Source organism: Kwoniella pini, chromosome 5 (genome assembly GCF_000512605.2).
Source record: "Kwoniella pini CBS 10737 chromosome 5, complete sequence".
Taxonomy (NCBI): Eukaryota; Fungi; Basidiomycota; class Tremellomycetes; order Tremellales; family Cryptococcaceae; genus Kwoniella; species Kwoniella pini.
In genome coordinates, this window is record NC_091720.1 from 1228313 (window position 1) to 1255906 (window position 27594).

A 27594-nucleotide genomic window follows, 5' to 3' on the forward strand; every position below is an offset into this window, starting at 1 on the left:
ACATTTTATCTATTATTTGCCAATCAAATTAAATTCTGTCCTACAATTCCAAATAACTTCCTCTGTCTGAATGGATAAAAGTTTTGATTGATTCCAACGAAAATTATTGAAATTTAAGCTTTAACTTTTTCAACAACTTCTTTTGTTTTATCTTTAATTTCATCAATTTCAGAAATTATAGGATGTTGTTTTTCTCTTCCACCAAAATGCCAATAATTTAAATATCTACCTTCTTGTACTAATTGAGCAGTTGCATTTGTAGCATGACATGCGAAAAGTAAATAATTTCTAGGTTGTACTCTCCATGCAAATCTCATAAAAATCATACTAATTTAATTACCAAAAAAAAAATATTAGCTTGAGCTTGATTCAAGAGAATAATCAAATCTTGAATGATTATAACGACGTAAAAACATAAACGACGTAAATAGAACTCACGAATAAGCTGCTAAAGTAGGACTCATTACACCTGAAATTGATTCTTCATCACGATTAACAATATCTGATAAAGCAGCTAAAGGTAAACCCCAATTTGCGATCTAAAATAATAAAAACAGAAACAAAATCAGATTAGCCTTTTTCTTTTGTAATTTTTGTTTTTGTTTCATCGAGATGAATAATTTCGTTGTTTTGAAGAAATTGATACTGACTGGTCCCCAGAAATGTGTACCTAAGGAAGGACAAGAAGAATATTAGCTTGATCAACAAAGGACAATGAACTGTGACCGAATCAGAAGAATAGCACTTCAGAGAGAATGAAAAGGAAAAAGAGTTGGATGAATTGAACTTACTGAAGAAATATTGTCGAGCAGCAGGGGACTTTGCCCAATTTATAAATCCACTATAACAAAAATCATCCTATCAGCATGAATGATTCACCTTTTTTGATTTAATTTTTCTTTGTATTTGCATTCCTTCCAATATCCGGTTTGTATACCTTAGGCAATTCTCTTAAATGCATGATTTTTCCATATACCAATAAATTCATTTCTCATGAGTCTCGAATGATAAAAGATGATAAGACGATAATTTAATCAGGAACTTACGAGCTAAAAATCACATTACATATTAGCTATCTGTCTATTCATATAAGATGAAAACCTACTCACGCCATTTTATATATTTATTTCTTGTGGTTCAAAGAGTTAGTTTGTAAGTATAAAATTATGAATGATCAATATTTATCTATCTCTTCTACCTGATAAAATAGAGGTTAGGTTAACTCGTAAGTTACTCGCTAGGACGGAATACCCATAGACATGACAAAGTACGGAGTACTCCACCGATCCCCGAACTACACGGACCGATGATTAATAAGTGACGGGTTTATGCGATATTTGCATGTGGCACTTGGTGGTAATAGAGGAAAGAGATAGAGTATATGATATTCATGCGAGTCTATATACATTCTATGTATCGGAAGTAAAGCAAGTAGAGGTATACTACACTAGCACGTCCGAAGAGGCTGTAGGCCGTAGTTTGAAGGAAATGTACAAAGGAAGAAGGGGAACAGGTGCAAGATGTACGCAGTGAGAGTAGCAAAGTGATATCAGAAGATGGATTAATCTCTAATTCGAGTTGAGGTATATACAATTGCGAAATGTCGTCAGCACGAGATTGGAGTACCAGTGACCAAGTCTCAACTTTAAGAGCTTTAAATCACGATAGTATCAGGTAATCATCGAGAGATAATGCTCATGGCATCAGATCTCTTCGTGGTTCTGATCTTTCAAATGGCTTAATTGCCTTTGATAGGATTTCAATCTTTCAGTAATTCTATCCTCCAGTGTCAATTCGGTAGCTTGACCACTAATGCACCATGATATCATGATCAGTTAACGGGTTCCATAGAATTGGGAGATCAGCTGCGATGGTACGAGTACTTACTGGATTTTATCGCTCATCTTTCTCATTTCCTCAACCACCCATTTCTCCCTTCTTGCAACTTCCCTTTCTCTCTCTTCTACTTCGTTATGCCTTTCTTTGTCTCTTCTCTTACGCTCTTCAAGTCCATCCCATTCTTCTTTTCGAGCAATTTGGTATGCTTCATCATCATCGTCGTCTCTTGTAGCGTGAATATGCCCATGAGTAGTGCCAAGGTGATAATGACCGCTAGAAGGCGAACAAGCAGGACAAGGCGTAGCTTTTATAGTGACTACTTCTTTTTGCAATCGATCACGTAGTAAAAGTGAATGAGTGAGAGCGGAGGAAAGAGCGAGGGTATTTGTATTATCTACGTCGCGAAATATTGGCCACAATCCAGATTGCACTGAGATTAGGTACTCACCTTCACCTCCTTCTCCGACTTTCAACACCCAGACTTCCTTTTCCCTCTCTCCATCTTTACTTCGAGCTACACTAGCACCTTGGCCTAGATCTTCAATAGACCACCATCCTTTCCCATTCTCTCCTACATCTACGCCGTATGGAGCACCAATAGCTGTATTCCAAAATCTGAGATGAGGAGCGAGTCGTAATAGACCCAGCTGAGTATTGTCGTTAAGCGCTAAAAGGGAATTGGTATGAGGGTTGCGTGGATCAACAGGTGCAACTAAAGATGACAGAGGTGGAGGAAGAAAAGTTGATAATTTAGTCAACAACGCAAGTTTCTCTGATACGAGTCTCTCTTGGTTCTGAGAGAATGTCGCGGTCAGTCGGCGTGGTACCTCGATGAGAATACTGTCCTTTGGTCATAAAGTACTCACTCTCAAAGCTCGATGCCTGCCAGTCAAAGTTGGTAAACTACCTTTCGGAACTTCCAATACTAAAGCTATTACACTCAAAATCAAGCTAAACCATAAAAGAGGATGTGGTTTTGTAAATCGAAAAGGACCGATCTTGCGTCCTTTTGAAATCTCATCCAGGGTAGTAACATTCACAGTTACTGGGGGCATTGTCGGTGGTGGGGCAGGAGCTGGAGCAGGTGGTACAGGCTGAGGTGGAGGAGTACGTTCTCTAGGTGGATAAGGATTAACATATATATTAGGTAATTGGATTGGAATTGGTCTATCACCGGCACCAGTATGACCACTATGATGAGGTTGAATATGAATTGTATCTCCGTGATTTGGATGATCTTGTCCTGGAGGTGCTTCTTCTCCTATATGAACTTGAGGGTGAAGGTGCGGAGAAGAAGATAATTTTGCTCTATATATCTCATCCATCTTGAAAAGATTAAATATGGGTCAGCAAATAATGGTATGGGAAAATGAAAAGGAAGAAGATAGGATCGAATAGATCAGTAGAATCAAGTCAATTATGGGAGAAGTGAGGTGAATTAAAGAAGTATCGTTGCCACGTCTTTTTAACGTGTTTCAGCCCCAATATGAACCAACGATCAAAGGATGAGGTCAAAGCGTGGTTCACGCATCATCATCATTGTGTCATTGTGATGACTAAGTTAATCTGCTCTGTATAGACCCTGAATGACTGTGTAAGGCGTTTGCTTAGGAAGATGAAGATATGTTGTCCAACAGAGGCATAGTGAAGTCCAAGCAATGAATCTTTTACCTCGACCATGCTCACTAGCTTGAGTGTATCCGTTTGGCTTTAGTGTCTTTACAACATGCATTTTATCCCTTCATTTCGATTTAACGATTTTTACGGAGTAGGTACCCCAACTTGAGCTTCTGGAGCAAGCATCATTTTAGGCATTATGTTGGCTAATACACCTGCGAAGGCCATACTGAGATACAAAAAGGAAGTTAGTGCATGTTTGAAGCAATTGCGGGTGATCAATCAAATATAAAAGGGTCGTGATGGAGCATGTAAAAGGTGATCTGAGTAAGGTGAAAAAATTGAAATCGGCACTCACCCCAGAACCAATAAAGGTGAAGTATTATCTTTACTTTGTCTTAATGGTTGTTGGTTTACTAAAGATATGACAGAAAGGATGAAAGCACCCCATACAAGACTAGATAGAAAGAAATTATTAATATCATCTACGCAAATAAATTGACCGATATTATATCTTTTGTTAGAAGAAAAGATATACTTACATAGGTTGTTTAACAAACATACCAGCACCAGCAGCTGTCATAGCTGTTTGACCATAAGGATCTTTATATTCTGACCATTCTGATGTAAATGGAAGGTGATAAGGGAAGATCCTAAATATGTTTTACAGTTAATAAGTATTCTCCATTCAACAAATATAGGTTCAATTGTCTCAAGTGATATTCCGGCAAAAGGTATAATTGAACTCACTTATCAGATTTAGGATCAGATTTATCATATACAGGAGCGGATACCATTTTGACTACTCTTCTATTACTTAGAATTAGTGAGATGATTGACTTCCTTCACTAAATATCTAAATCTTGAATCCTTTGGATTAGTTTATAACATATAAAATCACCTCATCTCTGTTCTCCCAATTCATGTTCTCGCTCGAGGTGGTGGAATAACCGCATCGGGAACATCATCCGAACAATACACATGTTTACCACGTTATTCGATCATGTTGACCCTGAAGGCGAAACGGCTTAAGTTGGAGATTCCAACTTTTTTCCAATTAACGAGTCAAAAAGTTAGAGACAAAACCAACCATTGTTGTTTCTATTTCTTTAAAAACGTATAAGCAGCTACTACTTCGCAGATTATCTCTTTTACCCTATCGACAATCCGGTAAAGCAGGTATACGATGTCTTCAAGCGATAAGAAACAGATCAAAGTTGGTATCTTGGGTGCAACGGGTACAGTTGGACAAAGGTGAGTCAAGCGATTCTGTCATTCATATAGGCATATTGACCAATATCCGCTCTATTTCGATTCGCCTTGCTGAAAGCTTATCCAATGCTAACTCGCTCATTTCTGTAGATTCATTCAAATCCTATCTACTCACCCTTACTTCAAGATTCACGCTTTAGGAGCTTCTTCACGATCAGCAGGTCAAGAATACGGTAAAGTGACGAAATGGAAATTGAATACACCAATTCCTGAAGAAATCAAGACAAAAGTTGTTCAAGAATGTAAACCTACCGCAGAAGGATTTGCCGAATGTGGAGTAGTTTTCAGTGGATTAGATCATGATGTTGCAGGTGATATCGGTAGGTTAAATCAAGTTATACCGAATTAAAACAGTAATAGCTGATTAATAATGAATTGGGAATTGGTTATAATAGAGGAAGCTTTTAGACAATCAAATTTAATTATATTTTCTAATGCTAAAAATTATAGACGTGATCCATTATGTCCTTTAATTGTACCACTTGTTAATCCATCACATTTATCAATTATTGAACATCAAAAAAAAACATTAGGTTTAGAAAAAGGATTTATAGTTACAAATGCTAATTGTTCTACAACAGGTTTAGTTGTACCATTAGCTGCATTAGAAAAATCTTTTGGTCAATTAGAAACAGTTATGGTAACTACTTTACAAGCAATTTCAGGATCAGGTTATCCAGGTGTACCTTCTTTAGATATTTTAGATAATGTTGTTCCTTTTATTTCAGGTGAAGAAGAAAAAATTGAATGGGAAACAAATAAAATTTTAGGTGGATTAAATGAAGAAAAAACTGAATTTGATTTACATTTAAATGAAAAAAAAAAATTAAAATCTATAAATGTTTCTGCAACTACAACTAGAGTTCCAGTTATAGATGGACATACAGCTTCAGTTTCAGTTAAATTTAGAAATATTAATAATATTAAAAAACCTACAATTGAAGAAATTAAAAAATCATTTAAAGAATTTAAATGTGAAGCACAAGATTTAAATGTACCTTCTGCACCTAAACATGCAATTGTTTTACATGATTTACCTGATAGACCTCAACCTAGATTAGATAGAGATTTACATAATGGTGCTTGTGTTAGTGTGGGAAGAGTTAGACCTTGTCCTGTTTTCGATGTTAAATTTATTTGCTTAGTAGATAATGTTAGATTAGGAGCTGCTACTTCTAGTATAATGAATGCTGAAATTGCTGTAGAGAAGGGTTTGATCGTATAATTAGTAATGAAGGACGACGTTCGTAGAACAATTGATAATTGATATTCGAAATATTATCTAAATCACACAAATGCATTTTACTTGCTCATGTCATGTCACCTCAACGAGACTTACTTTCATCAATATTCTAATATACAGGGTTGCTCGTGCCACTTATTGACATATAATGATACATAATAGATATAAATACAACGAACAATATTTACATACATCAACCGATGGAATGCTTTATCATTTCAAACTAGTTTGCGCTCCCCTCAAACTCAGATAAGCTTGATCACCACCTGGACCCTATCATATCGTTCACCATTAGTTTGAGCTGACAGTTCAAGTCGTTCATGGATCACTCACAAGTCCTCTGACAACATGCCATACGTCTAAACCTTTATAACGCAATTTTGTCCTTGGATCAGTATAAGAAGCGTGTAAACCGGTTATATCGCAATATTTCTTAGGAGGTAGTAAAGATGGTGGTGCGGTTGGTGTATGATCTATTTGAATTTTTTGATTAGCTTTTATACTTTTGAAAGTAGCAAGAAAGGGAATTACGATAAACATGACTAATTAGAATAAAAATTAAACATACAAGTTATAATTTCTTTCTTAGGAATTAAATCATTAACAGTAATTTCTCCTTTATTTTCATTATTATTTAAATTTGATGATGATTCAATATCTTCTTCATTTTGATCAATTAAAGGTGTAGTAGAACCAGAATTTAATAATAAATTTTCATCTTCAATAGTATTGGAATTAATCAAATTTTGTTCTTGATTTTGATTTTGATATTTTAAATTTGGATTTTTTAAATTTCTACCTTTTAATAAATTTGAAATATTTCCTCTTTGTTTTGATGTTGATGATGATCCTGTTAATTTTTTATTTTTAGTTATATCAATTATTTCACCTCTTAATTTTGCAGCAGTATGAATTGAAGATAAAAAACCATTTCCACCACTTAATCTTTCTCTTTCTAAATTTAAAATTTGTTTTGAATTTTTTTTAACAATTAATGTACTTGTCGTTGCAGTTCTTGAAGGTAATTTCGATTTAAAATTTAATGATTTAAAAGGTTTTGGAATTTCTGAATATGATAATTTATCTGCAGCTGTCTAAAAATCAAATTATTTCATTTTTCAGAATATTATTATTATTACCTTTTTTTTATATGAAAAAGTAATGATTATGAAAAAGTAATGATTCAACTCACTGGAATATAAATTCCTTCTTCACCTGGTACAGGTGTTGAAGTATTTGATTTTCTAGGTCCAAATCTATTTGGAGGTTTTGGTGCCCTATCCATGCGTTTCATTAGCCTTAGCAAGATTGATTATGGCGTAGAGGGTTTACTAACATTGTCAAACGTGATAGAGACTGTGCAATTGAGCCAACTTGCAATTGTCCTTATAATACTTTGAGTTTGTGGAATTATTCGTCGTCTACTCAGCTCTTGGTGCGTATGAGATGAATGCAGCCGGAACAATTGACGAAGCATATATACTTTTAACACCGTTGTAGCTGTATTCGTCAACGATACTCGTTCATCGCGTTCGGAGATTAATCAATGTCCGTCATCCTTCTTCATAGTCCTCTAGGCGTTAGTTGCAGCCTGTATCTAAAAGAATGGATTGTCATGCAATTTAGTATTCACAAGCGGTTGTATCAGAGCCTTTTATCGAGTGAAGTTGTTCAAAATGTCTCTTTATGGAGGTATAAAATTCGCTTCATCTGCTCCAGCAGAGGAGCAATCCAACTCTACAAATACGGCTGGACCATCAACATCATCAATTTCCAAACCTCCATCTGGATCAATAAATGCAACTCAAACGACTGCTTCAGTGAGCGAAGCGAAACCTCAACAAAAGACAGGAGAATGGTCAGCAGCATTAAAATTCGCTCCAAGAGTTAATAAACCAAAACCAACAACTTCATCTCGTCCAATCGGATTTACAACTACTTCTACCTCAAATTCGGGATTAGGTTCAGGAAGTAATTCTCCAACAACTGTATCTGAAAGTAAAATTGATATAATACGTTCAGCTGAACCTACAGTCATTTTGAGTACAACTGGAGTAGGATTAGGAACTGGAAAAATAGATGAAGATGAAATTCAATTTGGACTTGATGGATTACCTCTTGCTAAAGCTCCTGCTATGACTTTAAATTCTAAACCACCTCCAGGAGTTAAAAGGGGTAGAGAAGGTGAGGAGAAGAAGAAAAAAAAGAAAAAGAAAGTGAGTACTGATAAAACATCTTTTCAAACCTTTTTTGAGTTAAGAAGAATTTAATCATTATATTTATATCTATATATATGAAACTGACTTGATTTATCCGTTTAACTATACTTTAGAAGAAGAACAATTTTGGTCAACCGTATATTTCAAATTTTGATCCGGATGAGCAATACGATCCGAATAGACCTAATGATTTAGGTGAATATCAAGCGTATAGAAAGAGATTAAGGGAAGAAAAAAGATTGAAATTGATTGAAGAACGAAAGAGGAAAGCTCAAGGATTAAGTAGTGATGAAAGTAGTTATTATACTGATAGTGAAGATGAAGCGCCAAGAAGAGATGGTACGTTATTTCTCTTTGCTACTGATTATCCTCCCTCTCTTTTGGATTAATTACACTATTCACAATACTTCATTTCGCTTCACGAGCTAATAATGTTACGACATGACAGCACCAAAAATGTTCGCCCCTCCGAAGATTTATACCGAAACTCCTTCTGCACAACCTCCAGTACAATCATCTAATTTCCGTCCACCACCACCTTTAACCTCTTCCGCACCATCTGTGTCCTCTGGCGACGATGCATATGCTAGAAGAGCAGCTTTATCCCAGCAACCTCCACCTGCGACTGGTGACGACGCATATGCAAGACGTTTGGCATTGTCACAGCAAGTTGCAAGTGGAGACGATGCCTATGCAAGAAGAATAGCAATGTCACAAGGAAATGCAGCACCACCATCATTCGCTCTTCCTTCATCCGCACCACCACCAACATTTGCCCCTCCATCTGATGCTCCAGTATCGGATATACCAGGATTCGGCTCTCAAACTCAAGCATCTGCTCCGAGCCATGCACCACCGATAGCATCTGACACTGCGAATCAAGAAAAAGAGGATTTTGCGAAAATGCTTGAGGATAGGAAGAAAGCTGCCGAAGCTATCGCAGCGAAATTCAAGGCTCTGGCAGGAGGGACTACTGGACCTTCTATACCTACACCGGTATCTATCATCACCCCACAAGCATCAGAAGAAGACAGGTAAGTTGGTCGCTTGTTCTGTGTGAAAGTCTCAGCTAATTTGTATTTTCAGTGGTACTGGTACATTTGCAGAAAAAAGTGAGATTTTTGTCAATCGAAAATTATGAAAATAGCTAATTTAATTTCGATTTTTTCAAAAATTTCCATAGTGATGCGTAAATGGGGTCATCAAGAAGGATCAACATTAGGAATTAGAAATGAAGGTTTATTACATGCTTTGTCTGCAGAACATATTAAAGATGAAGTTCCAAATGTTGGTAGTGAAAAATTAAGTAAAAGACAAATAACAAAACAAAAAATTGAAAAAGCAAATTTGAAGAATAAAAAATGGATTCAAAATCCTAATTCTAGAGGTAAAATAATTAATAAAAATGAAGATTTAAAATCAATTAATGAAAAATTAAAGAAAGGAGAAGCAAGTAGAATTATTTGTTTAATTGGAATTATTGATAATGTTGATGATATTGATGAAGATTTAAGTGATGAAATTGGAGAAGAATGCAGTAAATATGGGTGAGTATTTCTGTTTTTTTTTTCTTTTTTGGTATCTTGTATTTTTAAGGGGGAAAGCTGATTGATAGGATTTTCATTGATAGTATTGTCGAAAGAGTTGTATTACATATTGTTGAACCTCCTCCTTCTGATCCTTTGGAAAGTTTAAGAATATTCGTAGTTTTTAGTGGAATGGCAGGTGCATGGCGAGCTACGAAAGAATTAGATGGAAGGTTTTTCGGAGGAAAGAAAATTGTAAGTTAGCTAAGATGCAAGTGTCGATCGGCTGTAGATTAGCTGATATACAAAAATTAGCGAGTCACTTATTTCGATGAAGGTCGTTTCGATAGAGGTGAAAGGGATGGTGAGATTTTGGGATAAATCACTTTTTGAATGAAACAAAAGTTGTATATATGATTTTAAATAATGCATTTAATATACTATTATACTGTTTATTTTGGATTTTATATCAACAAAAATATATATTTCAACTATGTTGATTGATATTTAAATTCAAGTTTTTAAAATGCCTTGTTGGTTTTGATAATCATTTTCATAATGATGATTTAATTTACGAATTATTATAGGACTATTAGTAAATAATAAACTAGCTTGATATGATCCTATTTTAATTAAATTTTGTGCCCAATTAGAAGAAGATTGTAAATACTTTTGATCACTATTATCAGAGAAAGAACAAGACGAAATATCAGGTGTTTTATGAATTTTAATAGATTGACTCTCTCTTCTATTTTTTTGTGATTTCAAATTTGAGATTGAAGTTGAATGAATTATAAATGGATTTTGATTTTGATTTTGATTATTAAAAGAATTAAATGAAGATAATGAATAAATTGAATTTAATTGATTTATTTCATTTTGAATTTTTTTCTTCAAAGTTGATATTAACAAATTACGCATTTCATCAGCATCATCATCTTCTTCATCATCATCATCATCGTTGTCAAACCTATTCATAATTGTATTGAATTTTAAAGAATCAAGTAATTTGATAATTTCTTCACAAATTTTTTTAAATAAATGTATTTCTTCTTCTTTGTTAGTCGAATAGCGTTGAATGTATAATGATGAATTAATTTTTTGTAATTTACGAATTAATGGTGAAATTTCTTTAAGTATTATTTCTGAATCAATATATAGTGTTTTATTTGAATCATTTGAATTTCGTCTGAAAGAAGTGATTAATAATTCCTTTTCATCAATATTATCGTATTTCTTTCTTCTTGTCAATGTATTCTTAGGAAGAAGTGAAAGCAGTCTAGAGAATTTGCTACGATTGTCACATGATATAAAAGATGATTTGGAATTAGGTGATTGATTCTCAATAGTTTGAATCGGTTCAAGTAGTCTTTTAGATGTTAAGAGTACTTCATAAGATAATTGTTCAAGTTCAATACTACTTTACAATGCAAAGTGTCAGATCATCTAGTCGGAAGTGCAAAATTATTCGAGATAAACATGCTTACAGAATTTGATTTTCTTGTATCCGTGAGATGTTGCTTTGATACATTTTTCTCTTCTTTTTATCCGGTAATTTGATTATTGGATCTTTCAATGATTGGGATGAATAAATTATCTCATATCATTCTACTTGAATTTTACTCAAAGCATTCAGATTATTTATAAGATCATGCATATCGAACAATATTGCTACGACCTCACATACACCTTATACTTTTCAAACGCGTTGTAAAGATACCAAAGGATGGAAACAATGTTTCAAGCTCGATTTGAATTACCTTTGTACAGTAATTTTATCATTTACAGTTTCATCAGTTCCAATCGTTATCCTTTGAGACGTATGATATTGTTAGATCACAGATATCACAACTTAGCATATGACATAAATCACTTACTATGTCAGCTTATACTGGATTTCGTTATTATGCACGGACTTTGCCACTCTACTTTCTAGCGATTTGCCACCTAATAAAGAAATGTATCAACAAACGGGATCAATTTGAGATCACTAGTAAGAAGTAATATTTCCCCACGCGTAGCTTGTCATTTGCTTTTCACGCGTTTGTTACATACATACATCAATTAATCAATAAATCAACAAAGCGAGCGCTACATGGTTTGATTGTTGACAGCAAGATATACTCTGTGAACTTGTGAACGAGACGGTTTATCAACATCAACAGCAGGAAGCATTCCTCAACTCCGAGAGATGACTTCGAGGATTCCATCCGGATCAACTGTTCCGTTTACACCTAAACCGAGAAAACGAACCAGCTCGAGTAGATTGAGTCTAAATGATAGAGAGTATAATCAGGTATGTATTCGGCAATTCACCGATTGATTTTTCTTCAGCATGAGGATCTTATTAGCCTTGGTCGGTGAAAGGCTACTGTACTTATTGGGTAGCTGATAACTGGGCTGCAATGATAGTTCGTCGGTACTCTTGCTTCGGTGAGACGGGTCAAACCGAATGCTATCTTAGAAGAATTAGAACAAAGTGGGGAAGGAAATGCACTTCTAGCTAGACCAGGTGAGCGTATGTTCTGGTTCTTGGAACATCCTACAATAGAGCAATTCATTGTCAACACTGTGAAAAATAAGCCTCAACTGAGCGATGTTTGATGCCATAGATGGACCATCTAGAGAAAGAGGACCAAGCCAACCTCGACCGTCTTCCTCTCGAGCAGACCGGATACCTTCGACTTCCTCTCAACCTCCCCGTCCGTCCTCATCTTCATCGAGACATCAAGAGCGCGATTCTGGCCGACCTTCAAGCAGCAGATCGACTCCAGTAGCCATTTTACCAAGACCTGATATAGAAAGTTCGAAACGAAATGGGAAATTGCCTGAACGAGTTGCGCAGCTGTCGCTGGCCGATGGAATCGATGAAAATGATGGTTCCGAAGAAAGAAGGAATCTAGATGGTGTGCCTTTGGAGATACAGGAAGCTTGGATATGCGAGGATCTGCTATTCGTTCTGCAGGTGAGCTGAACAGTCGGACTGTCGACCAGCTCTAACCTGCAGCTGATCACTCGATGCAATGTGTAGGGAGTTGAAGGATCACTGATACGCTACCACGAGGACTATGATCCATTGGATGCAGAACAAGCCTCAAAAGGTGTCAAGTGGAGAGTAGACCCCTCTTTGGGTATGTCAGCTATACATTGCAGTCCGGATATATAAGCTGATGTTCATCGCAGATACTTCACTATTATCGCTTGTAGAAAGGCTGTTACCTTTAGCAACATGCTTCACCGCTGTAGAGGCTTCAATGGAATCGCGGTAAGCTTTTCGACCTTATTTGACTCTTCCCGGCTAATTGTGCTCGTAGCAATTCACCAGAATATGGTATGGTCTCTCATGCACTCAGCAGTGGAATAAGGGCAATGCTCAAGGTTAGCTCATTCGCGCTTCGGGAATCGAGTTTTGGCTGACAGACTATTGCAGGAATACCGTGTCCTCACTGCTCAACTTGAATCCCTTTTCCTATCCTCGCCCACTTTCACATTGCAAACCCTATATTTCCACCTGCATCCAACATTACATACGATGTCGCTCTTAGCAGGTCTGTGCCTGGCATTAGAAACGGATGAAGTGGGACAAGACAATTCCGATGTCTCAGATGATGACGATGGTCTAGGAGGCATGGCCGAAGAGCTCGGTTTAGGTGGCGCGGGATTGAAAGGTCTGATGAAGAACTTGAATGCTCAGGACGGATTGATAGGTGGAGGTGGACCTGTATTGGGAGGGGAAGTACTAGGGATAATATGCGAGAGGGAAGCTACTATGAGCGGGTCAGTTGTCAATTGCTCTCTAGCGTTTGTCTATAATAGCTGATAGCCTGCTTTAGAGATCCAACAGCATCAACGTTACACTCTACACTTCTGCTTCATGCCTCTCAACCATACTTCAAAATGCTTGTCCGATGGATATCGACCGGATATCTGTTAGACCCGTTCGATGAATTCATGGTGAAGGAAAGTGGGCATATAACGAAAGGGGTATTGGAGAGCGATTATACTGACGAGTATTGGGAGAGGAGGTACACTGTGAGCTGCCTCGGATACGATATCTGATTGTCAATCATCGTTGACAGCCCTACAGTTGCGTGACGGATCTTCATTGACTTCCACAAAAGTCGGCACCGGGAAGAGCACCTCAACAATCGGTGCTGGCGTGACTGTACCTCGAGCAGGTACAAACAGGTTACCTGGTGGAGCATGTATACCCGGATTTCTGCAACCTTGGAAACACAAGATACTGCTTGCGGGAAAATATCTCAATGTGATCAAGGAATGCGGTATTGAAGTCAAGAAGCCGACTGAAGTGCAAGAGGAAGGTGACGGTATGGTGGCTATGAATGAGCCCAAGTGAGTGATAGCCTTGATCGACTACATTTTACGTGTTCATGCGTTGCGTGGCTGACATTCCAACCAGATTTTATAAGCGTATTGAGGATGCATACATCTACGCCAACAAGACACTGCTCAAGCTCATGGTAGAAGAACAAGAGCTGATACCGCATCTACGGTAAGTTTCAGCTTAGAAATGAGAGATACCATGGCTAACGACCTTCCATCAGCTCGATGAAGCATTTCTTCTTCCTCGATCAATCCGATTTCCTTACCAATTTCCTTGATCTTGCGGCCACCGAACTCCGTAAACCTGCCAAAGCTGCCTCTTTAGTCAAACTTCAGTCTCTCCTCGATTTGACTGTACGTAATCCTGCAAGTTCGAGTTCGAATGATCCGTATAAAGACGATTTGAAGGTCGTTATGCAATCCCAGAAACTGTATGACTGGTTGTTGAAAATCGTCAGTAAGACTGGTGGTTTGACGGAAGATGGAGAATTGGATTTCGCGATGGGTGATGGCCCAGATCACGAAGCTCAGAAGTCAGACAAGGACAAAACCGTATATGGTGAGTCGACTGGCCACTTATAGCAGATCTTGGATTTAAGCTGATGAAAGTCTTTGGAATAGCTATCGATGCTCTGGCATTCGATTATTCAGTCAAATTCCCTCTATCGCTGGTCATCTCCCGGAAAACGATAACGCGGTATCAACTCATTTTTCGATTCTTGCTCCACTTACATCATCTCGAATCAGCTTTATCGAGTATGTGGATAGAGCAAAAGACATCCATTTGGAGGACCAACACGAATGATCAGGATATGGAAAAATGGAAATATCGTGTTTTTTCACTTCGATCACGTATGCTTGATTTCGTTAGACAAGTATTGGCTTTCGCGACTGGAGAAGTACTTGAACCTAATTGGAAAATCCTCGAAAGTAAATTACACAAAGTACAAACTGTTGATCAACTTCTTAAAGACCATGTGGACTTTCTCGATACGTGCTTGAAGCAGTGTATGTTGACCACAAGCAAGCTCTTAAGTGTAAGTGCTATGACGGTAAATCTTCTCTTGAAATTGAGCTGATGTCGTGACTACTGAACGCAGATTTATGCAAGATTGATGAGGACAATATCAACGTTCATCTCTTATCAATCTCAATTGAATATAGTGATAAGCAGGTTCATGGCGGATCCAGAGGGTGAATCTAAACCTAAACAAGTAGCTGCGAGATGGTCTTCCCTGCAGAAATTCGAAGCTCATTTCAATCATAACACTAAGGTGAGCTGGAAAGCTGGGAACACGTTATATGCAGTATCTGCGGTGAAGAGATACTAATTTTTTATGATGGTATTTCGCAGCTCCATCTTGACGCCGTTACGTATAATGCTGGATCGGAGAATGTAGCGCTGCTTGCGCTTGTGACGAGGTTACATCAGACTACATTGAGGATATGATCATGTATAATCTGATAGATAGCGGAAATGCGGTTTAAAATCTAAACTTGATTTGTTTCTATTTTAAATTCTATCGTGCAACAAACGCAAAAGCAGAGACTCGAAAGAACGAGCAACTGACATAGTAAAGAACAGGCAATCTAGGTACAACAAGTTGAAAGTGGGTTAAAAGATTATATCATGGCGTTGTATAACGTGTACATCGTATAAAGAGAATTAGACCAGCTAATTTCCCAGAGCCTTTCTCATGACTTCAGATGATATGGATAGACGTATAATAAGAAAAAAAAACAGGAAGAAGCTTTTAACTAATTTAAATCATCTAAACAACCTGTAGTTCCTTGTTCAATAATCCAATTTAAAGATTCTGCTGAATTACCTTTAAAATCTTTAATTATCAAAGTAATATTACTTCCAGGTTTAATATCTGTAATCCAAGTTACTTTTGTATCTGTTATTAAAATCATTTCTTCTTCTTCTTCTTCTTCTATTATTGATTCTTCATTTTGTATTTTGATTTGATGATGTTGTTTTAAAGAAAGTGTATATGGTGAATATGTTGATGTCCATTCAAAAGTTGATGGAATACAAGATCTAAGTATAGACTTAAGAAAGTTATAATATTAATTTTAAGAATTAGTTAATGAAATTTTATATGAAGAATATTTTCTTGAGATTGAATAAACTTACAGGTCCTGAGATACTTAAATTTTCTTCAATTCTACCTGTTGATGATGATGATGAAGAAGAAGAAGAAGAAGAAAGGGAAGATTGAAGTTGAGCAGCTAAAGCAATCGGAATTCGCATTTTATCTTATGAAAATTATTTTAAGTTGATAAGTGAAGAGTTTGATGAGACTGAAAGGTTTTTATAAGATGAAAATAAGTAGGAATATTTTCGAAAATAATTGATCCTGTCAATTTGTTTATTTATATTCAATATATATGTTTTCTAGAAATGTACTTTAATAAAGAGATCTCATATCGTCTTTTTCTTATTGATGTTTATCTAGAATGATATAAAATGAAGAAAATGGTTCAAAACCTGTTTGAACAATTAAAGATGTTAAAGGAATTTAATAGGTTATGATAATAAAGGAGGAAGATATAGAAATTGATTAAAAGTAAAAGTAAATTATTTTGGGTTTATATACATAACATTTTCAAGAATTACTTGACGCGTCGTTGTCGTTTGATTGAAATGAATAAAAAGTCAAAATGAATTTCAGGGGTTTTATAAACAAAAAGGTAAGGTTAAAAAGAACTTAGAAAGATCAAAGAATAATTATGATATGATTACCCTGTTTGAAGGGAAAGATAAGCTGATTGGCGCGAATTAAATCACTTTACCCGTTAAATTCTTCGTTCCTTTGCGTTAGCGTTACCGATTCTAGACGTGCGAGTGAAAGCAATCGAATGCATGATAATAATGGTAATATGTGATATATGTAGAATATTGCTTGCAATCTTCTCCTTCTTACACACCCTAATACACCTCATCTTCACTATCATCTTCATCCAGACCAAAGATCTTCTTGATATCAGCCAAACTAGCGCCTTTATCCTTAGATCCACCGCCAGACAATGAAGCATTAACTAAAGCGGTTTTTGACCGTTCTACGATATATCGTTTTATTTAGTCACAATGCTTCATACAATTTAGGACACATGAGATGAACTCACGAATCTTCATTATCCTCTTTTCAACAGTTCCTTTTATAATATATCGAGTAACATATACAGGTTTATTTTGACCTAATCTATGTACTCTATCTATAGCTTGCTGTTCTATAGCTTCGTTCCACCATGTATCCATCATGAAAACATCTGTAGATACAGTTCGATTCTCAGCCTCACCTCTGATATTCTCGTTATTGAGTAAGCTCAAGACTTACGGTTCGCCATAGTCAAATTGAGACCCACTCCACCAGCTTTCAACGATATTAGGAGTACAAGTGGCTCTTTTATTTTTTTACCGAATTCTTCAATGGTTGTTGCTCTTTGAGCTTGAGACATGGATCCGTCGAATCGGCTGAAACAGAAATGGAGATCAGTCACTTCCCTCTTTTTTGTCGTGGTGCGTTAAGAAATCTACTTACAGCCATTTCACCCCTTCTCGCGTCAAGGTAGTTTCGATCAAGTCTTCGTGAATCTCATGATAGTCAGCTAATCTCCGTTCAATATGAAAAGCATAGAGGTATCTGTCTCACCCAAAAACGACGTGAATTGACTAAAAACAAGAGTCTTGACAGTAGGATCTTCCATTCTCATTTGTTCTAATTTCCTAACCAATGCTCGAAGTTTAGTTGATTGTACTAAATCAACTTTCCCAATAACGACATCTTTCTTATCTTGATCGTTCTCGGTCAAAGAAAGACCATTTAAGGGATTCACTCGTTTCTTCTTACGTTGAATCGACCGTAGATCAGATAATTTGATAGGTCCTTTAGAACATGACGGGCATAAAGCAGGTTTATTCTGATCTTCACATATACCTATCCAATCGACAATACAATCTTGACAGCTAATTCCAGTCATCATCACCGTTAGACATCGTGCTCATGTTCCATTTCCCCGGGTCATACAAACAAGAAGTCAACTCACCATCGATGATAACAAGGTAACAAGACCTCATCAAACATCTCGTTTGAGCAGATATCACAGATTGGCGTACTTTCTTGTTCGCCTAATTCTTTAAGAACTTTAGCAGCGAAAGCATGATCCACTTCTTCCTTTTCATTTTCTGTTGATTTAGCTCCTCCGGCATACAGTGCAATGAGGTCTTTCAGATTGTTCTTTTCGTCACCGGTCTCAGCATCGAGAAGCTTTTCAGCGATCTCATCATCTTCATTCAGTTTGCCTAGAACGAGCAAGGGATGATCAACACATTGTCGAAGCCTAAACATGAGTATGTCAGCTAATATACCCATGCGAAACTAAACGCCTAGCTCACTTCATGAGCATTGCCAAAATGGATGTATAATTTGACATTGCCCTTCCCTCTGCGTCAAGCTGGATAAATCTCCTCTTAGCTCGATCTTCAAGGTGTTTGTATATCTGTCGTTCGGGTCGAGAAAAATCAAGTACTTGTATTTCAACCTGGTGATACATCATCAGCTCTGAACCGATTTTGCCACCCATTGAAGAACTAACGTGTTTAGGCGGTAAGTCTACAATCAACTTGCCGTCCTTATCCCTCATTGTCTTTTCTCTTCGAAGTAAGCACGATTCGAGGATGTACTGAACTACATTCAGGGCTTTCGGATCTTGATTCAGGAATGGGATCGTCACGAAACTGATGGAGGATTTGCCAATGGTCAACTAATATTATCTAATAGTAATAGAGTGTTCCGACTTACCTCCTGAAGAAGGAGTAATGTCCCCATGGCTCCAGACGGAGGAAGTGTCTGTTAAGTTGTTAGCTAGTTTGGGGCAAAAAGAAGCGGCAACAAAAAGCTCACAGAAGGGAGTACAGGTCATCCAATCTATTGACGATAGGAGTTCCGGTCAAAGCCCATCTACGCTGACCTTTGAGCTCATAACAAGCCTTTGAAACCAAGGCTGTCCGATTCTTGATGTTATGGGCTTCATCAAGTACTATCCTCAGGAAATCGTCTGATTCCGCGAGATCATTCAGCTGATGAGAACGTATCATCTGAACAATGTTCCAGCTGAACTCACGATCGTACAGACTACCGCCTTCATAAGTAGGTTTATCCTTATTCTTGTTCCACTTCTGATACTCGCTCGCCAGTGTTCCGTAGGAAGTGATGATGACGTCCACTTTCTTCTTTCCCTCTTGTGCGAGCAAGCGCTCAATATCGGCACGATCATTCCCATACCACATGAATGACGTGATAGTTCCCTTCTCAGACATCTTACCCAGCTCGTCATGCCATTGAGAAGCTAACGATACTGGACAGACGACGAGCGTACCTCTAGGCAAATTGACTGCTTTAGGTATCGTAGGAATGGCACGCCATTGGTTTGATAGAGTTACTTGCTTAAATTTGGGTCTTTTACTTGCTAATTCGTCTTCTGCTTCTGCTGTTGGTGGTGGCGTAGAAGAGATATCCGAATCCATATTGGCATGAATCAGTGAAGCCATCATACAGGTTTTACCCATACCTAACAAAAGGATCAGACTCCAGTCATTGAAATCCACCAAAAGAACTCACCCATAGCATCAGCCAAGATACCACCTTTAGCTCTTGTATTCGAAGTAGGGAAAGTTAAGCTCAATTCTCCACTATAAGGGTTCCAATAAAATTTTCGACTGGGGTCAACGAAATCATCGTCGTCTTCAATTTCAATCGGCTGCCCAGCAGTCTGTTCCTTTCTGAACGCATATCTGTATGCCATATCAGCTGCTGCTGTCGATAAGAGCAATTAGATCTGGCTTACTCTTCCCATAATGGATGTAGACTATTATTGTTATCCCTTATACTCTCGTCGCCTTTCTCTCTAGCGCTCATCCAAGTTAAAGCTTGTTTCTGGTATGGTCGAAGAGTATATAAGAAGGTATCAGGCGGATTAGTCTCTTCCAATCGATTATCGCCTTGTTGAGCTCTATTTCGTAGTCAGCCTTACGATCGATATCTACCGAAGTTGAGCTTACTTACTTTCGGTAAATCGTATCAATCTCATTCATTTGCTGATCGTCCAATTTCTCCGCCTCATCTCCACTATCCTCATCTTCATCTTCATTATCACTGTTTGTAGCCGAGGTTTTCCCTTTGCCTTTCTCTACGCCCGACCCATTGCTTCCCTTCGAGGGACTTGGACTTCGTTTGGGTTTAGGTGAATCAGTGAAATGCTTCAAGGAAGTTTCGTTTATCTCTGCTGCTCCATTCTTTTTCTGTGCTAACAGCAAAGCATTCGAGTGAATAGGCTTAACACCAATACGACCTGTTGATACGATACTATGAGCTCGATGCGCTTGTCAGTCATATCCGGAAGGGAGCTTACTGAACAATGCGCCTAAAGCATCCTTCCGTTTTCGCATAGCTTCTTCTTCGGTCGTTTCCTTCTGCTCTTGCCAGAAACTCCCTTCCTCTCTTCTTCCATCTTTTTCAACCTTTTCGAATGCTTTACGAGCTAGGTAGACTCTTACATTGAGTAGAATCGTGCTACCTGTCGATAAGCTTTGTGGACAGTCTATAACATGTCCGCTCAATGCAATCACGCCAGTATCTAGCAAATGTGTCAGAAATCCAGCTTCTTGAACGGATAATCTTCCAACTTCGAAACCTCTATCATTCCTAAATCTGATTATGGAGTCGATTACTGGTTTGCCGACAGTCTTCTTCGGTGGCTGCAAGGGCATCGTCGAGCGTCAGCGGTGCAGGTGTACCACAAAGGGTCAGCTGACTTACTGGAGGAGCCTTTTTGCTCATCATTGAACCTAAAGTGACCTGTTTTCCTCCTATAGGTTTCTTCTGCGTACCTACAACTCTTCCATTCACCAATCTAGCTGGTCCACCCAGTTTTTCTTTTCCTTTCGGAAACGGTTCGTCAACTTTGATCTTGGGTCGTTCGAAAATGACTTTACTTCCAGGTGAACAATATCCTTTTCCCTTTGACAAACTCCATCCCTCACAGACAAATTCGCCTAAATACCCTTGTTCAAATTCTAGCGGTATGACTGCAGGAGGTGATTGAGAGAGAGGTCGCTTGACTTTGGAAGGACCTGCCAATGCGTTTGACATGGTATCGAGGGGTATTATATCATCGCTGTTTTGTGAACCGAAAAATTCAATCTCGCCTGTTCCTCCATTCGTACGTTGCGATTGTGATTGGACTGCATTACCATGGGCTCGAGAGGAAGTTGATGTGGAGGGTGGAGCAACGACTGAGGAAGATGAAGGTCCGGCCAAGGCGCCTGATGCTGTTATTACATCCTCTTCTTCGGAGTCTGATACAGGGAAGAAGAGATCGGGAGAAGATCTTTTAGAATTGATAGGCGGTGAATCATCCTCGATATCCATTTTACTGCCAAGGTAGTTTTATTACAAGGGTAAGTTGGGCGGTCTGTCTTCGCGTAGACGTGATTCAACAGGCAGGGAGTAAGCAGCTGAAGTAGATTGATAATTTAATTGTGATGATGATTATGCAGAGGCCATAGTTATATTACGCGTTTCATTTACATTCATGTTCTAACTTTTTACGCGTCAATCGGTAATTTTTACCGGTTGACGTCAACCATTCTCGTATCCCCTCCACATATCACGTCCATTATTATCTGTTCCTCTTTTCTTTCATAGCTTGTTGAGAACCTGGACAACGTGCTCGCACTACGCTGTTAACGACTCGAGATTCTCACTGGGTCCTATCACTCAGGACTCTTCAAGCAGCGCACAGCTGACATGGACGAGCGACTCTCGTTTCTGCGAGCGGAAAAACCTAGCTCATTACCTATACCCTGTTCCTTCGTCCATCAAGTACCAAATGCATGCGGAGAAGTCGAACTGAATTATTGGCCAGCCAAGAGAGTTTCGAGCAAAGCACCTGATCACTTGATACTATTTATCCTTGGTAGGCCTTTTTTGATTTGTGCATACTATATTGCTTGCTGAAACGTATATTTGATATAGGCAATCCCGGATTATTAGGCTACTATCCGCCATTTCTTAATCATTTATATTCCCTCTTACCATCTTCATACGCTATCTTAGCTACATCTCATATCGGACATTCAATAACGATTCCCTCCCCGAAAGACCCATTAGATCTCCCACAACAGCTCGAAAGCAAGATCGAACTCGTCCAAACGCTTAAACACTATCTCGATGAATGGTCAAAAGAAAATGGTGATTCGCAGCCTAAGATCAGTCTAATGGGACATTCTGTCGGAGCATGGTTATCATGTGAAATAATGAAATCTCTCAATACCGATTCAAATTCCAAGAATTGGCCAATACAGCGTGGTTTCTTACTATTCCCGACATTGGGTTGGATAAGTAATACGTGGAATGGATGGACTTTATGGGTAAGCAAACAGCTACCGCCTAAGATCTCTTCCTGATGACACATTGATAGCTGATCGATCGCATTTATTAGCCTATATTTCATAGACCTGTAAAACCCCTTCTTCCACTCTTATCGCCTTTACTACGCCCACTTCTCCCTTATATACCTTTACCGCCAACATCAATTTCATTGGTGAATTCACCTGAAGTCATAAAACACGTTTTACACCTTTCAAAGTCTGAAATGCAACTCATTCGCGATCCTAATATAAACTGGTTTGAATCTCAGGCAATAGAAGATAGACAGAAAGGTTTGTTCGGAATTTGGGCTGGTGGCAATTTAGATGGATGGGTCGGTAAAGATGGACCGCTTGTCCAGGAGGCGTTAGGAGGTGAAGAAGGTGGGAGAGTCAGAAAACTGAAAGGGATTCCTCACGCTTTCTGTCTTAGTAGGTTCAACTCTATTCTCCATCATACTTCCCGAAACCCAAAGTGATCGAATTGGGTCGAGCAAGTCAGGAGTTGACGTGATTTTGCATGTGTAGCACAAGAAAATTCAGAAATTGTTGCCGAAATGGTAGCCAAATGGATCGACCCCTCGTCGCACGCAAAGTCTAATGGGATAGCGCATCATCATGAGGATGGGACGATGGGGGAAGGCGTGATGCCGATGTAGACGAAGGACATGGTCGATCACCTTTCAGTCAGGTAAACAAGATACATTCGGGATGAGAGATTTCTTATCGAATTATGAATTATCTTCAGCACAGTAAGGACGGTAGGGAAGCCACAAGTCAATTCGACAAGTGTTTTCAGCACTTAAAGCAGTTTCCTAGGTGTAGTTGTTTGTATCCCGGAATTTGTCAACGATTTGTCTGCTAGTGCAGACCTGTCCTTGTATGTTTGGCGTATTGACCCCTTTTGAATGCCACTATCTACCACCAGTACATGGGTACGCACACATGTGGGTCGTGTTAAACGAACTCTGTTGAGAATTTCCAACATTGGGTGTCCGACCAACACCTCCCCATCGTCTACTAAAACGGATTTATGACTGAAACGAGGACGTTGTGCTTCCGAGAATGGCTCGAGATCCAATGCTAATAGTCAGTTTTAAATCCACTGACATCTTGTCCATCCATGATGTATCTCTGGCTAGCTCTTGTAGACGAAAGGGGATGCTGAGCACGATTGAATCTGCATGTGAATGAAATCACAGCATTCTTGCTTTTGATCACGCAGAAGACCTTTCCTTTACAGTACTTCTTCTCAAAGAGCGGCGATGTATGGCACTTAGGCATTACTCACACAAATCTGTTCTCTGTCTGCATACTACCGAGAGCATCTTAAAATAAAGAATCGAACAGATACAAGTATTCTAATCTCGTTCCATCCAGCTAAGTTTGATGGCGGTCCTTATGCAGTAAAGTCGTGCCAGACAGGTGCATCGCACTCCAAGATCTATCCTCAAACAAAGAACTATGCTATGTATAATTCAACTAATCCTCAGAGTTCAACAAGTTTGTGTTCCCAGATCTGCATCCCTGTCCTAAGCTGATGACTTTCCTGGAGCACTCTCGCTTCCCATGAACTTAATGGACAACACGGGCAGCGTCGGCGAATCTTGCTTTTTGCAGTTAATGGTGTAGTTCTGCACAAGCAGAGGAAGGAATAAGGCAAATCCGGAGGGACAATCCCGAATCACTTGGAAGTCTGACATCGATCAAATCATCTAACATACTTTTAGGCTGGCTGTTGTTGTAAGAACGAGATAGTCTGCTGGGCGAGTATAGAAAAGTAAAGGGTTCAAGGCAAACATATCTTTTAGAACTGTATTGCCAATCAGATTCTTTCTAATTCACATCATGTTCAATCTTATTATCCAATTTCCGACTTATCTTTCTCGTTGACGTTTTCGCTCTTTCGCAAACTCGACTTGGACATGTGACTTTTCTTAATCATCTCTCCCAAGTCTGCTGGAAGGCTAGAGTATTCTTAAGAATGTAGATAAATGCGAGACAGATCTGCGATTTAGACTGAACGAAAAACGAAAAATCGCAATTGGCGATCTTCGCCTAGTTTTCGAGAATGCTTGTGCCACTCAAAGCGCAGCAGCTTGACTCTGCCCTGAAGATTTATATCAACAGGCTCTCGGTGGTAAATCCGGTTCTTCACTTTTTAGGTTGGCAGAGTAGACAATATACCCAGACACGAGGCGAAGAGAAGGCTGTACAACACTTTCTCTTACGATAAAAAGCCTTCTCAGCCATCGATGCCATCAACACTGTTAGATTTCTTTACAGAAGCCTGTTGTGAAGTGCCATCAATCTCTGCTGACAAAGCATCCACACATAAACTCGCATCACGTTTGAAATGCACCAACGCAAAAAAAGGGTGGCAACGCCACCTTACGTCCTATGAGGTGAAAGTTTCTTGTTAGAAAGGCAATATCGATGGAGCCGAATAAAAAGGTACAAATGTTGCTCTCTTTCTTTTCGGCCGGCCACGCCGCTGGCTTCGCCGTCTGACGATTTCGTTCATTTGTGATCTGTTACTCTATAATAGGCAAATCAATTTCCCAACTGAATGGGACTATGAAGTAACAAGTCGAGATTAGCTTGAAATTTCAGCATCCAGTTCCAAGACCAGAAATCATGGCAATCTAATCCTTTAAGTGCTTACGCATAAGGCTCCAGTCGAGAGTACAAGTATTGTCCGCAATTATACCTTGAGGGCGTTAGCTTCTCAATAGCCGGCCCTACTCAATGTTCATGCCTGAGCTAGTCTACACCGTATACCTCTTGTATCCCGTAATAATTAATTTCTACCTATACTAAAAAGCCAGTAGTACGAAGCTGTGTGAGCATTTTGATCTGAATCTTCTCTTGATACATATGTCATCGCATACATGGTTGGGTTACAATGGCTTCATCAGATTGCGAGACAGCGAGCTTGAATAATAACAATTGAGCGTGGGGGAAAATGCTTCTTTACTCACCTAAGATGCCTCAATTGGGATCAAGACAGTCGGGATAATAAATTCGGTAGTTTACGTGAATTCGATTATTATCATAACGTCACGCATCCTTACCTAAATTTCATTTCCATCCTATCTCTTTGGATCTCTTGGCGTCTTGTTATGTATGGCATCTTGTATATAACAGAAGTCTAGGCCCTTTCCACATAGTTCCCTTTCAAATTCTTTTCTTTTCGTTGCGGTCAGAGGAGTTGAAGATCTCATGTGACGTATTGATGAAAGAATTGTATTACTCTTTCCGCTGGTACGTTATACTTTGATCTTCAGAACGCCCCTCAACGCCACCTCGTAGTGATCTTCTCACAGATATACAGTCATCATCCGCACTGAATCGATGCAGCTATGCGGAGGTTTCTCATCATATCTACCACTGAGATGATATGCCCAGTCAAAAAGTTTGGTGGTCTGACTAAAACTTAACCATAAAGATCGTAATATAGCGGGAAATAGTCCCACAGATTTGTTTCTTTTTCCCATTACCAGGTTATGGACCTGGACTGCATATATATGTCAGGGCGGGTTTAGTGGTTTTCCTCGGGAGTTTTTCCTAATAATGATTACGTTTTCTTATTTTAGCAAATATACATCTTGGCACGCGCCTCAATTGTTCCCTGACTACAGTGGATCTTTAGCGTAATGTCAAAGTGGAGCTTCCTTCTTTTTTCATTTTCAATTGAAGTTTCGGCTTCTTGGAGTCCTTCAAGAGCATGTCATGATATACGATGATTGTGGCGTTCACGTTAGCCATGTAGTCCTCTCACAGGTGTATATCTTGGCGTAATACGTACTACAATGTTCTTACTAGCGGCGTCATTATAGTTCTCATATCTGCAGACGTTTGAAATGCTTATGGAGTAAGTTTGAGTATGAGAGGAGATTCACCGAAGTTACGGGGCTCATAGTCTCGGAGGTAAAGAGTAGTGTTAGTGAATATCACCTGGGAGGAAGGGGCTTCGAAAATAAGGAATGTTAAAAAAGGGAATCAACGGTACAAGGAACCAGGAAAAAATCAATACCCTTGTAAATCGTTGATCACGGTTAATTTAACCTGAGTTGATATTAGCAAAAATACAATAAGAAGTTAAAAGACATCAATTCTTCAAGACTCACTTTTATTAGCTGCGATTAAGCGTTAGTCACAGTTACATACCTCGGTATCTTCTGGTCTCACCTCCGCGATTGCCGGAGTACGGTGCAAATACTTTATTTAGGCAAGGATCACACCATAGAGTTCAATTCAGTTTTAATTGTCCCGACATTTGAAACCTTCCAATCATTGATCATCTAGAACTGTGACATTCCTCAGCATATTCTCGACATCCTACAACGCATATAACGACTCGGCCGGACAGCATATATCACTACTACAATGATACTCCTATACCCTCCTTATTAATCCCCGACTAATCCTAAGTTGTATAATTCGATTATTCATTAATTCGATCATTTATTTTCCGAATAACGAGACACCACTAATCCGGATTCCCCGTTTTACACTTCTTTTCGTCCATTCAAAAACTCGACTTGACTTCAAGCTCTAAAGGCACTTATCAATTACACTCAGCTGCTCTTCAAACAAAGATCAATCACAGTCGAGAAATTCATAGCCAATAGAAAGATATTCATGTTTTAGATGAATAGGAAGGAATCGCTTGAAGTTGAAAAGAGTCGATCGTTACGCCCACCATCATTGCCGAATCTCTATCTACCCCAAACCGAAATTCGACATCATCGGGTAGGCCATCTGTCACCGCTACACTCCTTCAGCAAAACTCCCACTCCAACCCACTCCTTATCATCATCAACTGGCTGGAAAGATCGCCTTTTATTTGCGCATATCATCAAACATTCCTTTGACTGTGGTCGGACCCATATCTCTGATTAAGGGTTATCGCAAATCCCTTCGGAGTAAATTTGTCCGACACATCAGGCTTTCGAAAAAGTTGGTATCGGATAAAAATTAGAATAATATAGATAACAGTGCAGCTGGCATATAGATTGGAAAAGGATCAAGGATTGAATTCGCACTTGATCTTAGGAAGACCAGGTACGTTCAGCTTCGCTTCGATCCTTGAATAAC

At 38.6% G+C, this 27594-nt stretch overlaps 11 protein-coding genes across 11 annotated transcripts; 4 read left to right on the plus strand and 7 right to left on the minus strand.

Annotated features, from left to right (window-relative positions):
• Positions 1-113: 113 nt before the first annotated feature.
• Positions 114-1114, minus strand: I206_104237 (uncharacterized protein; the record flags this gene model as incomplete). The annotated part of the gene is made up of 5 exons (XM_019155924.1): positions 114-327; positions 439-539; positions 651-670; positions 792-841; positions 1110-1114. 5 exons carry the CDS (start codon positions 1112-1114, stop codon positions 114-116), a joined length of 390 nt encoding a protein of 129 aa, XP_019010882.1.
• Positions 1115-1703: 589 nt separating this feature from the next.
• I206_104238 (uncharacterized protein) lies at positions 1704-3164 on the minus strand (the record flags this gene model as incomplete). Its single annotated transcript, XM_019155923.1, has 4 exons — positions 1704-1809; positions 1888-2233; positions 2288-2633; positions 2706-3164. 4 exons carry the CDS (start codon positions 3162-3164, stop codon positions 1704-1706), a joined length of 1257 nt encoding a protein of 418 aa, XP_019010881.1.
• Positions 3165-3600: 436 nt separating this feature from the next.
• I206_104239 (uncharacterized protein) lies at positions 3601-4253 on the minus strand (the record flags this gene model as incomplete). The annotated part of the gene is made up of 4 exons (XM_019155922.1): positions 3601-3685; positions 3815-3913; positions 3999-4109; positions 4207-4253. 4 exons carry the CDS (start codon positions 4251-4253, stop codon positions 3601-3603), a joined length of 342 nt encoding a protein of 113 aa, XP_019010880.1.
• Positions 4254-4642: 389 nt separating this feature from the next.
• On the plus strand, positions 4643-5953 carry I206_104240 (aspartate-semialdehyde dehydrogenase; the record flags this gene model as incomplete). Its single annotated transcript, XM_019155921.1, has 3 exons — positions 4643-4710; positions 4819-5048; positions 5124-5953. The coding sequence occupies 3 exons, from the start codon at positions 4643-4645 to the stop codon at positions 5951-5953; spliced, it is 1128 nt and encodes a 375-aa protein (XP_019010879.1).
• A 231-nt stretch (positions 5954-6184) lies between these two features.
• On the minus strand, positions 6185-7256 carry I206_104241 (uncharacterized protein; the record flags this gene model as incomplete). Its single annotated transcript, XM_019155920.1, has 4 exons — positions 6185-6244; positions 6305-6444; positions 6540-7065; positions 7164-7256. 4 exons carry the CDS (start codon positions 7254-7256, stop codon positions 6185-6187), a joined length of 819 nt encoding a protein of 272 aa, XP_019010878.1.
• Positions 7257-7647: 391 nt separating this feature from the next.
• On the plus strand, positions 7648-10097 carry I206_104242 (uncharacterized protein; the record flags this gene model as incomplete). Its single annotated transcript, XM_019155919.1, has 7 exons — positions 7648-8187; positions 8304-8529; positions 8639-9224; positions 9277-9302; positions 9374-9737; positions 9821-9971; positions 10032-10097. 7 exons carry the CDS (start codon positions 7648-7650, stop codon positions 10095-10097), a joined length of 1959 nt encoding a protein of 652 aa, XP_019010877.1.
• Positions 10098-10229: 132 nt separating this feature from the next.
• I206_104243 (uncharacterized protein) lies at positions 10230-11247 on the minus strand (the record flags this gene model as incomplete). Its single annotated transcript, XM_019155918.1, has 2 exons — positions 10230-11133; positions 11204-11247. 2 exons carry the CDS (start codon positions 11245-11247, stop codon positions 10230-10232), a joined length of 948 nt encoding a protein of 315 aa, XP_019010876.1.
• A 660-nt stretch (positions 11248-11907) lies between these two features.
• Positions 11908-15510, plus strand: I206_104244 (uncharacterized protein; the record flags this gene model as incomplete). Its single annotated transcript, XM_019155917.1, has 14 exons — positions 11908-12012; positions 12129-12228; positions 12329-12681; positions 12748-12847; positions 12900-12981; positions 13031-13094; positions 13147-13493; positions 13550-13748; positions 13804-14069; positions 14137-14229; positions 14282-14619; positions 14682-15097; positions 15161-15334; positions 15415-15510. 14 exons carry the CDS (start codon positions 11908-11910, stop codon positions 15508-15510), a joined length of 2733 nt encoding a protein of 910 aa, XP_019010875.1.
• Positions 15511-15818: 308 nt separating this feature from the next.
• Positions 15819-16317, minus strand: I206_104245 (uncharacterized protein; the record flags this gene model as incomplete). Its single annotated transcript, XM_019155916.1, has 2 exons — positions 15819-16115; positions 16201-16317. The coding sequence occupies 2 exons, from the start codon at positions 16315-16317 to the stop codon at positions 15819-15821; spliced, it is 414 nt and encodes a 137-aa protein (XP_019010874.1).
• Positions 16318-16995: 678 nt separating this feature from the next.
• Positions 16996-21496, minus strand: I206_104246 (uncharacterized protein; the record flags this gene model as incomplete). Its single annotated transcript, XM_019155915.1, has 16 exons — positions 16996-17126; positions 17193-17336; positions 17405-17541; positions 17609-17651; positions 17720-18033; positions 18114-18407; positions 18463-18608; positions 18663-18804; positions 18869-18916; positions 18971-19124; positions 19191-19637; positions 19688-19860; positions 19914-20078; positions 20132-20417; positions 20478-20823; positions 20885-21496. 16 exons carry the CDS (start codon positions 21494-21496, stop codon positions 16996-16998), a joined length of 3582 nt encoding a protein of 1193 aa, XP_019010873.1.
• Positions 21497-21874: 378 nt separating this feature from the next.
• On the plus strand, positions 21875-23153 carry I206_104247 (uncharacterized protein; the record flags this gene model as incomplete). The annotated part of the gene is made up of 4 exons (XM_019155914.1): positions 21875-22043; positions 22103-22497; positions 22569-22926; positions 23023-23153. The coding sequence occupies 4 exons, from the start codon at positions 21875-21877 to the stop codon at positions 23151-23153; spliced, it is 1053 nt and encodes a 350-aa protein (XP_019010872.1).
• Between the last annotated feature and the right edge of the window lie 4441 nt (positions 23154-27594).